Here is a 13264-nt window from a genome sequence, read left to right as displayed (position 1 = left end):
AGATATTTAGTTCTTACACTTCTAGAGGCTGGAAATCCAGGCTCAGGGTGCCAGTATAGTCAGGTTCTGGTGAAGGCCCTCTTCTGGGCTGCAGACTGCTGGCTTCTTGCTGTGTTCTCATTTGACAGAGGGATAAGCTGACTCTGGGTCTGTTTTATAAGGGCACTAATCCCCTTATAGCATAATCACCTCCCAAAGTCCCAACGATCCAATATCATCACCTTGGGGCAGTTAGGATTTTACCATATGAAATTGAGGAGCCACAGACATTCAGACTATAGTATCCCCAAACATAAGAACACCTGACTAAAGAGTCTATCACAGCTCCTGGCATGAAAAAGGTATTTAAAAATAACAATTGCTTAGACACCATCCAACACTTGCTGTGGCCCAGTGCTGGACTCAGCCATGTTGTAAGCTACAACCCCTTACCCCTTGGACTAAAGACACTCTGTTTCTCTTCCCCACAGAGTCTGGAAGTAAATTTTTAAAAGGTTGTTTTTATCTTAGTTTTTTTTAAGTCAATCTTTAGGCCACTTTCTCTTGGTGGGAAAGCTATAATTCCAAGAAAAAAAAGAAAAATATGAAAAATATGACTAATTACACACCATGACTTCCTCAGGGGAAAACAATTAAACTATACTTGTATTTTCACACCTCAAATTGATGGTATACCAAAGCATAGGATCTCTGGCCCTTGCCAACTCGGATTTCAGACAGACCCAAATGGGTTTTCATCTCACCAGTGGCTGCATAAAACTCCAGTCATTGTAGGAAGTCACAGCAAATCAACTCAGTGAAGGATGTCATTTGTTTTGTGTTGGGTTTCATCAGCTGAGCTGCTAGCCTGGGGCCAGAAGCCCAGAGACTGCCCTGCACTGAGTTACGGTGCTTACTGTGGGGTTTTCCTCCTTAATAACCCTGCCTTGTTGCTTCTGCTAACAGAGATGAAAGCCTAGGATGTGTAGCTACTACTGCAGCTTTGCCAATGGAGTGTGCATGTTCTGGGAGCCAGTTCTTGCAGCATTTCAACTCTAATTTGGTGTGACTGCGAACATGGGGCTTGAAGACTGTAACATCTCCCATTTTCATCAAGCTTGATAAAAAATATCACTATTTAGATTCTTAAGTTTAGGGCTTTTCTTGATCAGAAGTCTTGGTTTACTAATCAAAGTTTGTTAGTTTCATAGGTAGTTTATGAACACAGAAGTAGTGTCTTCTTTCTCTATCAGCCAAACACGTGGCTTAATTTTTAAATCAAGGATTTTGTGAATAAAGCTGAGGTTTTATGCCAAATTCCATGACTTAACCTGTAGCATGGAGACTTGAAGTGTAATGAGGTGGAATTGTATTCATTTATTCATATAGCCACTGGATGAATATTCATGAAATGTTGCCTCTAAGTTCCATGTAGGATAAATATAAGAGGTGACCTCTGTCCTTGGAGAATTTATAGTTTATCTAAGAAGATCAAATGTGCATGCACCAAAAAAGAAAAATATGATAGAAGCAGTAAGGACATTAGAAGGTGCCAACATTTGTTTTCAAGGAGACCTGATGGTTTTGGAGATGGGACATAATCTAACCCTTTTAACTTTTAGTAAATAAGCAAAGGCTTCCTGAGTTTTAAAGTTGTTAAAGAAATATTTGATTGAAATATGGAGGGAATTCAGTTTGCTTTAATGTTCAACTTCAGTGCTCTTAAGGGAATATTTAAAAGGATGAGATGAGGAAAGTCTAGGTTTGAGTAAACTGGCACCATCAATTCCTACAACCATGGTGTTTTAGAGTAGAAAGAAATCTTGGATATGATGAGGTTCCATTTTATAGATGAGGAAACTAAGGCTCAGAAGGACTAAGTGACTTGCCCAAGTCAGTGAATTACAGAGCCACTGCTCAAACTGAGGATTCTGGAACCCAAACATGATGTTTTTCCCCTATACCATACAAAGAATGTTTAAGTTATTTATATCTAATATACAATGTCTTTGTAATTTTTAAATTATATTTATAAGTTATATACAAGGTCAGGCTTGCTTGAGTATGGCTGGTAGGGTAATAATATGGGTATAATAATTTATAGTTTTAATTTGAACATTTCACCTAAGATGTCATATGGTATGCTTGAGTGTGATATTGTTATGTTACAGATTTATATGCTTATGATTTTGTAGCAAAAGATTTTGTAATAAAAAAGGAGCATTATTTGGTCCAGACCCCATGTGCATATCAAGCTCATCATTGTTTTTTGTACACAATGGTCCTTTGCAGAAGTATGTTTCTGAAGTAGACTCTGGCACCATCATGACTTATTTGTCATACCTAACAAGTACCAAATGAGGTGACAAGCAAATAGTAGGCCCTCACTGAACACTGTTGAAATGACCATCAGTTTCAAAACAACACTCCTATTTCTCCTTCCTCTCCAACAAGGGCTCTAGAGGAAAAGGTGGGAGTCAGCCTTGGGAGTTGAACTGCAGTGCATCAGGAGAGGCCGGAAGACAAGCAAGCCACTATATTTCCCATTGTGTCATTTTGGCTCTGGTTAACTGTGACCCCTGGTGACTTCAGCCCTGACTCCTTATCAGACTTTAAATAGCAAATCATCCCTATCCTGCTTATTTGTCCTACTGAGCATGAAAAATTCACACCACAAATTAAATTATCAATATCATAAATGGACCTTTTTCCTCATAGAAAAAGTCACTCATAGGCTCCATTTAAATAAGAATTCCTGTGGTATATTCCTATCTGTGGGGACAATAATAAAGTGCCTCCATCTAAAGGATATTATAAATAATAAAAAAGAAACACTATTTAGCACAAGAATTCACATTTAGTAAATGTTGAAGAAATGTTGGCTTTCTAAAAATGTCTTTATAATATAGTCTAATGTCCTACACATTTATAGGGACCCATGGGTATTGTGGTATAAAGTGGTATTAGTAAGGAGTTCCTGAAATCTACCTGCCTGATTCTTATTACTGACCTTGTTGATTCAGGCATCAAATGTTAAGTCTAAAACTGAGACTCAATTTGATAGGCACACCTTTTCTATAGAAAAAAAAATGTTAAGAGCAAACAATAGTAATGCCTGCCTAACAGAAGACACACATGCATCCTTACTTCTCATCCTCCCCTTGATAGAGCCTTTACACTTTAACCTGCATGACTGACTATCTGCCTCCTCACAGATCCCCCTCAGGTCCCCACACAGTTGGAAGATATCAGAGCCTTGCTTTCAGCCACTGGACCGAACCTTCCTTCAGTGCTGATGTCTCCTCTGGGAACACAGCTGGTCCTGGATCCTGGGAATTCAGCTCTCCTTGGTGAGTCCAACCCTCTGGAACATTGGGCAGAAATCCAGGGCTGGACAGGATTTATGGATGGGTGACTGCTTGCAGGTGGGAAAGAGGCAGCAGTGGGGGGTGGCCAACAGGAAATCGCTAAATTGCCTACAGAATCCAGACTCACCAGTGGAAACTTGGCTGACTTTCCATATGAGGTGAGTGCATTTCTTAGGCAGGACTCTAGCTTGTCTAGATTCCAATGTGGCTCTTTTCTGAATCCTCTTGGGCTGATCCACAGTCCAGATCCTCTAAATCAGTTTGATTCACTGAACGATGAGTAAAGAGCAGCTCCTGTATCTCCTCTCTTCTTGCCAACCATACCCCAGTATTCCTCTCTGACTTCCTCCCATCTAAACTAGAACTGTAATCAACTTTCAAAGAGAAAGATGAAATATCAACATCCCCCAAAAGCCGATATATTCTGTTTAAGCTAGTCTTCTATCAGTAGGGCCTAAACTCAATCCTGACAGACTCTGCAAATTAAATGTTTAAATAACTTCACCAGGTATAACTTCCCTGGCATCTGTCATTGGGGCCTTCACCAAGTTAATGCCACATGGCTGGTGGCCTCTGGTAGTAGAGAGCTGTACAAGGGTATCCAACTCCTGAGTCTCTCACATCTGTATCATGAAGATGCCAGAGAAACCTCTGCATTTACAATGATCTCTGGAGATATTAAAGGAGGAGAAGAATACCTCTGCCTTCAAAGGCCTAAAAAAAAAAAAGACCTACAAATGGAGAAAATCTTTATGCCAGCTCTATGTGGTCCCAAATATTGGTAATGGCAGCTAGAATTACTCCTTCAGCTCAAAGTTAAAGTTTCTATACTCTTCTTCCCACCAACTCTCAATGGCCAGCAGGTCAATGAGTTCCCATTCATACTGCTGATGACTTATCAACATGATCATGGGGTCTGGTATCTTTAGGGTTACAGCACAGAAAGAGTAGCTTCAGTTTTCATTATCACCTGAAATTAGCAAGGAATATTCCTAATATATGGGCATATGTGGAAGGCTTTTGATTTCTCTATTTCTGATCTGAGTAAAAGTAAGACAGATACAGTGACAAGTAGCCCTATTCTGTTTCCTATAACAGATATAGCTTGGTATTGAGTTCTTCCATATCATTTTGATCAGAATTCATAGAAGTTTTAAAATGCTTATTTTCTTTGGCTTATTATTGGTAAATTTATTCTAAATTAAATGTCTACATTGTAAATTTCCCTATTTTACTCAGTTGGTTGGAGTGTCATCCCATATAACAAAAGGTCAGGGGTTCAATTCTCAGGGCAGATACATAGGTTGCAGGTTTGTACAGGAGGCCACTGATCAGTGTTTTTCACTCACATTGATGTTTTTTTCCTCCTGTATTGGTATTTCCAATCTCTCTCTTTTTTCTTTCTCTCTCCCTTCCTCTCTCTCTAAAATCAACAAACATATTCTCAGTGAGGATTTTTAGAAAATGAACAAGGCTCAGCTAGAGCTTGTCCACTCAAATTTGGCTTGGTCCCTTACCCCAAAATTTCTGATACCCTTCTCCATCTTGAAACTCCCAACTATTGACTCATCCTGATCTCTTAATTTAGTTGCTCCCATTTGGACCAGCTCCCATCTCTGCTGCTATCAGTGGCCCTTTTAGACCAGAGTGTGTGCTCTGGGTACAAGAAATGGGTCAGGGAGGTGATTCTGTGTATGGTTGCTGATATTAAATGGTGTCAAATTGTGGATGACTTTGATTATTAGACTAAGGAAGTAGATTTACTATGTGGGACATGGAAACAGACCTTTAGAGTGTTTTTAAGTAGGAGAATAATGCAGTGAAAGTAATATTTATAGAATTGCTCTAACATTCTGTAAGAGTAATCAAGAGTGAGAGAGATTTAATGAAGAGACCCTATTTTGAGGGTAAAAGATATTCTAGACAAGGATGCAAATAGGTGGCAAAGATATGGTTAATTGACCCTTCCACAGCCAGAACATCCCTAAACAACCATGACATTCTTTTGCATTTAGTCCAGGCACTGCCTTGGGATATATTTTAGCATTCCCAGCAAGCATGGCAACATTTGGTAGGAGGAAAACTATTTGCCAACACCGTTGTAGCCAGAGGATGTGAGATTCCTCTGTATGTATTTCTCCCAACTACAAGGTAGGTTGGCTGCAGCAAATGTAGAGAACATCATGGTTCTGTGGCACAGAAACAATAATTCATGGACCTTGATTCTCATTTTCATTGGGGGAAGGGAGAATGGGCGATTTTGGATTTTTAAAAGCCATATAGCAGATCTAACTCTCCCCGATTAAAGCTCATGTGTTGAGATTCCCAGTAGGTGAGTCTATGCCAGAAATGGTTATTTTAGTTACCAGACACTTCAGCATTAATATGTCACTTTAAGCCACTGCTGCAACTGTCAAGAAGGAAGGTTGATTGAGCGACATGTGCCTGGGCCCATCTGGACCTCACTTTCTATAACAGTAAATGAAGACCAGGGACTAGAGGGTCCCTTGTTGCTCATATGCTCTTTGCTATATGATGTAGACATGGAAATGCCCAGTGGAGACTTGGCTAAGCAAAGTAAACCTGACCTAACTGGATCTATTGTCCTAGGCAAGACCGGTACTAATTTTTTGTCCTTGTTTTACAACTGTCCTTTCTGCAGGGAGGCTTAAACTGTGCCAGCTGTTCTGGAGAGCAAGGCTCATGCCCTCATCCTTAGTGGTCCAGGTCCAGGTCTGGTGGCAGGGCTCAATTTTTAGAACAGCTATAGCTCATGCCTCCCTGCAGCACCTATACCTTTTTGCAGCCTTCTGAGACCTGAGACCTATCGGATACTGCTTGTAACTTTTTTCACTGAATGGTATATAATAATCATCTTTCCTTGCCTCTCAATATTATTCTACAACTTTATTTTCAATGGCTGCACTGATAGGAGGTGCCATTCTTATTCAACCTGCTCTCTAATGTTGAACTTTTAGATTCTTTCTTCTAGTCACTTGGGGCTTTGTTCTTCTTTTGCTAGCTCTTTTAGATATAAGGTTAGGTTGTTTATTTGAGATTTTTCTTATTCTTGGCTGTGTCTCATAGATTTTGGGTTATGGTGTTTTCATTTTCATTTGTCTCAAGGCATCTTTTGATTTCTTCCTTGACCTCATTGTTAACCCATTCATTGTTTAGTGCATGTTATTTAGCCTCCATGTGTTTGTGTGTTTTTCAGTTTTCTTGTAAATGATTTCTAGTTTCATACTATTATGATCCGAGAAGATGCTTGATATGATTTCAGTCTTTTTAAATTTATTGAAACTTGTTCTGTGGCCTAATATGTAGTCCGTTTTGGAAAATGTTCTGTGTGCAGTTGAAAAGAGTGTATATTCTGATGCCCCTGGGTGAAAAAGAATGTATATTCTGATGCTTTTGGTTAAAAATAGCAAATGAATATATTGGGTCTAATGTGTCTTTTAAGGCCACCATGTCCTTAATTGATTCTCTGTCTGGATGATGTATCCATTGATGTCAGTGAGGGGTTAAAGTCCCCAACTATGACTGTATTATTGTTGATCTCTCCTTTTGTATATTTGCTTTATGTATTTAGGTGCTCCTAAATTGGGTCCATAAATGTTTACAAGAGTGTATCTTCTCATTGAACGGATCCCTTTATGTTATGAAAATACCTTTTCTTGTCTTCTATGACAGCCTTTGTTTTTAACATGTATTTTGTTTGATATAAGTATTGCAACCCTAACTTTTTTCCCTTTCCACTTGGATGAAATATCTTTCACTATCCCCTCACTTTTTATCTGTGTGTCTTTCCATTTGAAGTGGGTCTCTTCTAGACAGCATATGTACAGGCCTTGTTTTTATGCATCCTTTCAGCCACCTTATATCTTCTGCTTGGAGCATTTGCTCTATTTATATGTAAAGTAATTATTGACAAGTGTGTGTTTTTTGTCATTTATTTTCTCATTGTTTTTTGTAATTGTTCTCTAGTCTTGATAATCATGTTCTAGAATTATTACATAGGTGCTTTTAAGAGAGAATGTTTCTCGGATGGGCAAACAAAGACACATAGACAAAATCTAGTTCACTATCTGTTTTTGTAAATAAAGTTTTATTGGCATGTAGCCACACCCATTTATTTACCTATGTATTGTCTATGGCTTCTTTCACACCATAATGATAAAGTTGAGTGCTTTCAACAGAAACCATTTGGTCCACAAGACTTAAATATTTCCTTTTGGCCCTTTACAAAAAAAGTCTACCAACCACTAATTAGTCCATCCCCCTCATTATGTGGAAAGGATACCAAGGTCTGTGGTGGTGATCACACATCTCCTGGGTCTGAGCAGGGGCACGCTTTTCACTGTGTCACTCTGCCCTTTATCCCATCACTGGGTTAGGCTTTCTCCATAAAGTCAAAGAGTCTGAAAAAAAAATAGAGACCTTTCTTAGGAAGGTTGGGAAAAAGAGAAAATCTGTGTTGTAAAGGTCATGGATTTTTGTCAGAATTAGATGACTTCAGGTGCCTCCAGTAAGCAAATATGAGGCTTAAGAGGCCTTTTCTCAGCATATCCTGTTTAGGCCCAGGCCCCATCAGAATGTTTTACAGAATATATACATAAGGTTCATTCCACCCCCTATAATTAGTCACAAACTCTCCTTTGTGAGGGAGCAAGTGCCAATGCCTCAGTCAAATGGGACTCCTCATGACATCTCTGCCAGACGGACTCCTGCCATGTCATGCTAACCCTCAGAGAGCCAAACAGCATAGCCTTTCTCATGGCTTATGATTTACCAAGAAGAGAGAGATTCAAGCCTTCAGACCTGAGTTTGCAGAGTCAAATTTTTCCATGAAAGAAGTCATTGTGCTTGCCCCCTCTCCCCAGCCAGGGACTCGAGGGTCACAGCCAACACACACAGCAGCATCTCAGCAGCATCAATATGCTCCCCAGGGCCCTGCCTATGTTACGGTTCCACTTCTCAGAGCCCTGGAGAAGGCAGGCAGTAAGGCCAAGGCCCATAATCAGGCAGTGGCGTTTTCCTTCCAACCACCTGAGACAAGAAGCTTGCACATTTTTTTCTCTGCTTATTAAAAATGCTGAGAATTGCAGTGCCTGGCTGGCATGAGATCCAGTTCCAGATATCTCTGCTAAGAGCACCAGCAGTTTTGTTGACCACAAATCTCATGCTAAAAGGTGAAAATTTATTTCTTTCTCCAATGCTGAAGTTACCAATCACATCACACTGATGAGGGAGCTATGGCTGGAATCACAGGTGGAGCTTACAGTCATTGTTCACATACAAGGATATAAATTCCTCAAGGTAGGAGAGTATATCAGAAAGCTGTTGAATAAATATTAATGTTCAAAGTTGAAAGCCTTGGTAAAGGGCCTAAGAAGGCAATATCAAAGATTGATTTCCTCATTCAATAAGAATTTGTTGAGTGCCTATTATGTGCCAGGTACTGTGCTAGATCCAGAGATACACAGTAAATAAAATAGACAAACCTAGTCCCTAATTCATTCATTCAAGAAAAAAGCATTGCACATTTACTATGCAGTAGACACTGTTCTCTAGATACTGAGGAGACAAGCATGAACAAAACAGATTAATGTACTTGCCCTTGTGCAGTCTGAATTCTAGTAGGGCAACTTGAGTCTGGTAGAGAAAGTAATTCAAACAAGAGAGCAGTAGTAAAAAGAGGAAGAAGTAGATGCTGTGGGAACATAAGACAGCACAGCACTCCTGGTCTGAGCTTTAGACAGGGTTTCTTTGAGAAGAATATTTGAGCTGAGATTGGGAAAGTGAAGGGAGGTTATCCAACTAAAGAGAAGGTATTCTGGGCTGGGGAACCAGCAGAGGTAATAACCAAGGGGCAAGTGGCCTAAGATGAGGTTGAAGAGAAAAGTGGGAGCAAATTGCTGGCACTCTGTATGCCATGTTAAGACTCTCTCACTTTGTGCTAAGTGCAATACAAAGGCTGAATGGTTTAAAGCAGGGAAGAGACATCACCTGATTTGTGATTTTTTTATACTTCTTAAATTTTATTGTTTTATGATTTTATTTTTTAATTTTTAAAAAATATGGAACACTTCACAAATTTGCGTGTTATCCTTGTGCAGGGGTCATGCTAATTTTCTCTGTATAGTTCCAATTTTGGTATATATACTGCCAAAGCAAGCACTGATTTGAGTTTTTTAAAAGCTTGTCGTGGCTCACCCTGGCCTGTGTGGCTCAGTTGGTTGGAGCATCATCCCATAACCAAAGGGTTGCGGGTTCAATTTCTGGCTGGGGCACATACCTAGGCTGCAGGTTTGGGAAGGTGGCCTATCGATGCTTCCCTCTCACAACGATGTTTCTCTCTCTCTCTTCCCCTCTCTAAAAGCAATGAAAAAAACATATCCTCAGTGAAGATAAAACAATAAATAAAAGCTTGTTGTGGCTGCTGTGTAGAGGGTAGGTTCCAGGGGATGAGACTAGATAGAGTATACCATTTAGGAATGTTTGTAGTATTCCAGGTAAGAGATAACTGCGGCTTAGACTAGAGAGCAGGAGACAATGAAAATAAGTGAATGAATTCAGAGTTATGTGGGAAATAACCTCAACAGGACTTAGTAAATAGATTAATGGGGGAAGAGCTAGTCCACATAAACAAAAGGTTTTCAAAATCATCAGATTTTTTTAGGCTTTTCTTATTGAAATTCTTGTACCTTCTACATGCTAGTGAACCATTTCAGACCACTCAAGTTAATACGTCAGAATAAAATGGAGTACTACATAGGTGTGCAATACAGAAAGTGTGGTTACAAGGAAAAGACTAGTCCAAAGCTTGTGTTGCCAAGTTCTGGCTCATTTCCTGAATATAGACCTGTTCAGTCTAGATGCCAGGTCCTATGCTCTCTCCCAGATTTGGTGTAGGTCAGAAGCAGTAGGGGAGAAAGAAAAGTCAATAATGCATGAGAAAGCACTGAACAGTTTCAAAAGAAGCCAAAGTGAACAAAGAAGGGAGAACTCCTTTCTTTGTCAAAGGGGGAATCAGGGAGAGCTTACAGAGGAACTGTTTGAGCTCAGTCTTGAAGAACCAGTAAAAGCCTTCTCAGCATTTGTGTAATAGACATATTTTTTGAGTTCCTTCTATGTTCCAGTCACCACTGAAGGCACTGCAGATACAGAAGAAAATAAAAGATAAAACCCCTTCTCTCATACAGCTTACATTGTAATAGGGGAAATAGAAAATAAGCATAACTAAGTAAATGTCATGGTATGTTGAAAGGTAATAAGTGCTTAGAGTATTTTAGCCTGGCATTCAAGTACCTATGTGAGAAGGAGGATGCAATTTTCAATTATATAGATGGTCAGGAGAGGGCTCAGTGAGAAGGTAATCCTTGAGCAAAGACCTGACTGTGAGCTACTGAGCCTTGCACATGATTGGAGATGAGAAGAGAAGAGCATCTGGGGAAGAGGAAAAGCCTGTATGGAGTCCTTAAGACAGAAACATGCCTCGTGCATTCAAAGAACAAGAGGCCACTGTAGTGGCAGGAGGGGAGTCATCTGGGTTGTATGGGGGAGAGAAGATCAGAGAGGTAACAAGGCCAGGGGCACATTGTGTAAGGCCTTGTAAATGGTCATGGTAAAATAACAGTGAAAGAAAACTCTATAAATGCCCGAATGTATAAACAGACTCAATATTGCATTGAGCATCATAGGCTTTTCCAAGACTAGTCCAGGGCGGGCAGAAGTGTTTTATTGGAAACCACATGACCAAGTGAATGTGATATAACTGACTCTAGTAAAACAGAGACTTATCAGGCTGGCTCTGGGACAAGCCAATATTGCTGATTTAATTTGATTCACATGTGTTGGGCACCTGCTACATTTACCTGGCCCTGAGCTTGGCTTTTGCAGGCACATTCCTGGCTATTTCCTCCTTCTAGGAAAAGGTTCCCAAATGCAAAATAGAGTCATTGGGGAAGTTTTTCACAAACAAAATTTAATGACACTCTTGAGACCAATTAAGAAAGACTCTCTGGGAATGGGAATAGGCATAGGCATCAGTACTTTTTAAAAAATTGATTCTTAGAGCTCAAATGGACTTGAAAAGTCCCTACTACCCATGTAGAGGCTTGTATGGGAACATGTATGTTTCATCGCTTAGACTATTTTATCCTGGCATTCAAGGCTTGTTGCTATTCCGACCTAGCCTGTACATCCATCTTTCCATTTTATCTCTCCATTCCTGTCAAACTTTTCCCTAGTAATTGCCATGGTCTTGAGCCTTCTTTGCCTGGAATACCCTCTCCCACACCATCCTCTCTAGGCAAACCCTGGAAATCTTTGAGACATAGTTTAAGCCCTTATGTGAAGCCTTCTTACAGTGTTCCAGCCTGGAGTGATCTCTCCCTACAGCACCCACAAGGCACCCACTCTAGATCAGGGTTGAACATACTTTGTCTGTAAAAGCCCAGGTAGGAAACACTTTAGTGTTGAGGGCCATAAGGTCTCCGTTGCAACTGCTTCACTTTGTGGTTGTAAAGCAGGCATACACAATAAGTAAATGGTTGTGGCTGTGGTCCAATAAAACTTTATTTATAAAAACAGGGTCAGATTTGGCATTCAGGCCATAGTTTGTCAACCCCTGCTGTAGACCACTAATATGACATTTCACCTACCACACCTTGTAACATTAGTGATATTTCCCATCACTGTCATGTCTTCCAGCAAAATTCTAGGTCCTGAGGAGAACAGAGGCTGCATAAATATTCTCAAGTGATTTGAAACAGGACTAGGTAATCGGCCCTTGGCTTGGAAGTTCTCTTGAGTCATTTCCATCTTTTATGTCTATTATAACTGTAGCTTTGTCATCTTTCATACGTACTTCCAGCATCACCCCACCCTGTACACTTCCTTATTCTTCTGATACAGGCTGGATCAGACACTTCCTGAACCTAGTATGAGGAAATTCACTCAGCAATAGTCAGTGAGTAACTTAGGCCACATCTGCTGGGAAGTCACTTTTCATATAATTCGGAAGACTAAGATCATCAGAACTTCCTGTCTAAAGATAGCTGTGAGAACAACAAGTTCTGATGGTCAAAGGTTAGGTAAAAATTAGTCCACAGTGGTGGCCCATCCCATCAGAAATTGCAGGTGTAGCAAGGAAAGTGATGTACAGGAAAGGGGAAAAAAGCGTAGGAGAGGGCCAGTGTACTTGATAAGGAGGCAAAAGATGAGGAATTTATGCTGACCCTTTTCAAAGAGACATCAGTTGGCATCTGTTTCCTCATTTATATTGGGCATCTGAAGTTTTGTATCACAAGAAAAATGCCTTTGATTTCCTATATTTCTGCCCTCAAAGAGAATACACTTTGCTATTAAGAAGAAAGATCAACATTTTGTGGTTGTTTATGGCATATGTTTATGCACTTTTGTCTATTTTTACATAAAATCCAAAGTAAAGAACAGAGACCCCAAAGGGACTTCAGGAAGCTCTATAGTACATACAGTGTAAAACTAAGTCCGTATTTCAGACGGCATTTATGAGAAAGCCACAGGAAGGAGTACAGAGGTTCTTTGAAGAGTGAACATCCATAAATTTAAAAAGACACTACAGTATAAGTGACACTTAAAATAGTAGGACACAGAAAGCAAGGCAGTAAATCTCCATGCTTAGTGACTGTTTCAAGCCACAGCAAGCATCCAGGCATGGGCTTATTTTAAGCCTTCAAATGGCCAGGAAAGGGGAACCTTGAGAAACTCACTGACACTTGCCCCAGCACTTTGCTGGCACCAAGACACAATTCCCAGACCCATGTTTCCTCCCCACCATGTCTAAGAGGAATGACATGAATGAGTTGGATGCCCCTGAAATAGACAGGTATTGAAAGTCCATCAGTGGGAAAATGAGGAACTCTACACTTTCC

At 40.1% G+C, this 13264-nt stretch overlaps 1 protein-coding gene and 1 non-coding gene across 3 annotated transcripts in view; one reads left to right on the top strand and one right to left on the bottom strand.

Moving 5' to 3' along the window:
• ADAMTSL1 (ADAMTS like 1) overlaps positions 1-13264 on the top strand; it is a 924426-nt gene that overhangs the window by 835235 nt on the left and 75927 nt on the right. For both annotated transcript variants that reach the window (XM_045840784.1, XM_045840785.1), the window contains one exon: positions 3195-3329. In XM_045840784.1, coding sequence (XP_045696740.1) covers positions 3195-3329 — 135 coding nt within the window. The remainder of the gene's footprint in view (positions 1-3194; positions 3330-13264) is intronic.
• Positions 9422-9528, bottom strand: LOC123820342. Its single transcript, XR_006785958.1, has one exon. It is a non-coding gene; the product is annotated as a U6 spliceosomal RNA (small nuclear RNA).

The sequence above is a fragment of the Phyllostomus hastatus genome, unplaced genomic scaffold (assembly GCF_019186645.2).
Source record: "Phyllostomus hastatus isolate PE091 unplaced genomic scaffold, TTU_PhHast_1.1 phas_contig_34, whole genome shotgun sequence".
In the NCBI taxonomy this organism is placed as follows: Eukaryota; Metazoa; Chordata; class Mammalia; order Chiroptera; family Phyllostomidae; genus Phyllostomus; species Phyllostomus hastatus.
Note: the sequence above shows the minus strand (reverse complement) of the source record. Positions and strands in the feature narration are given on the sequence as shown.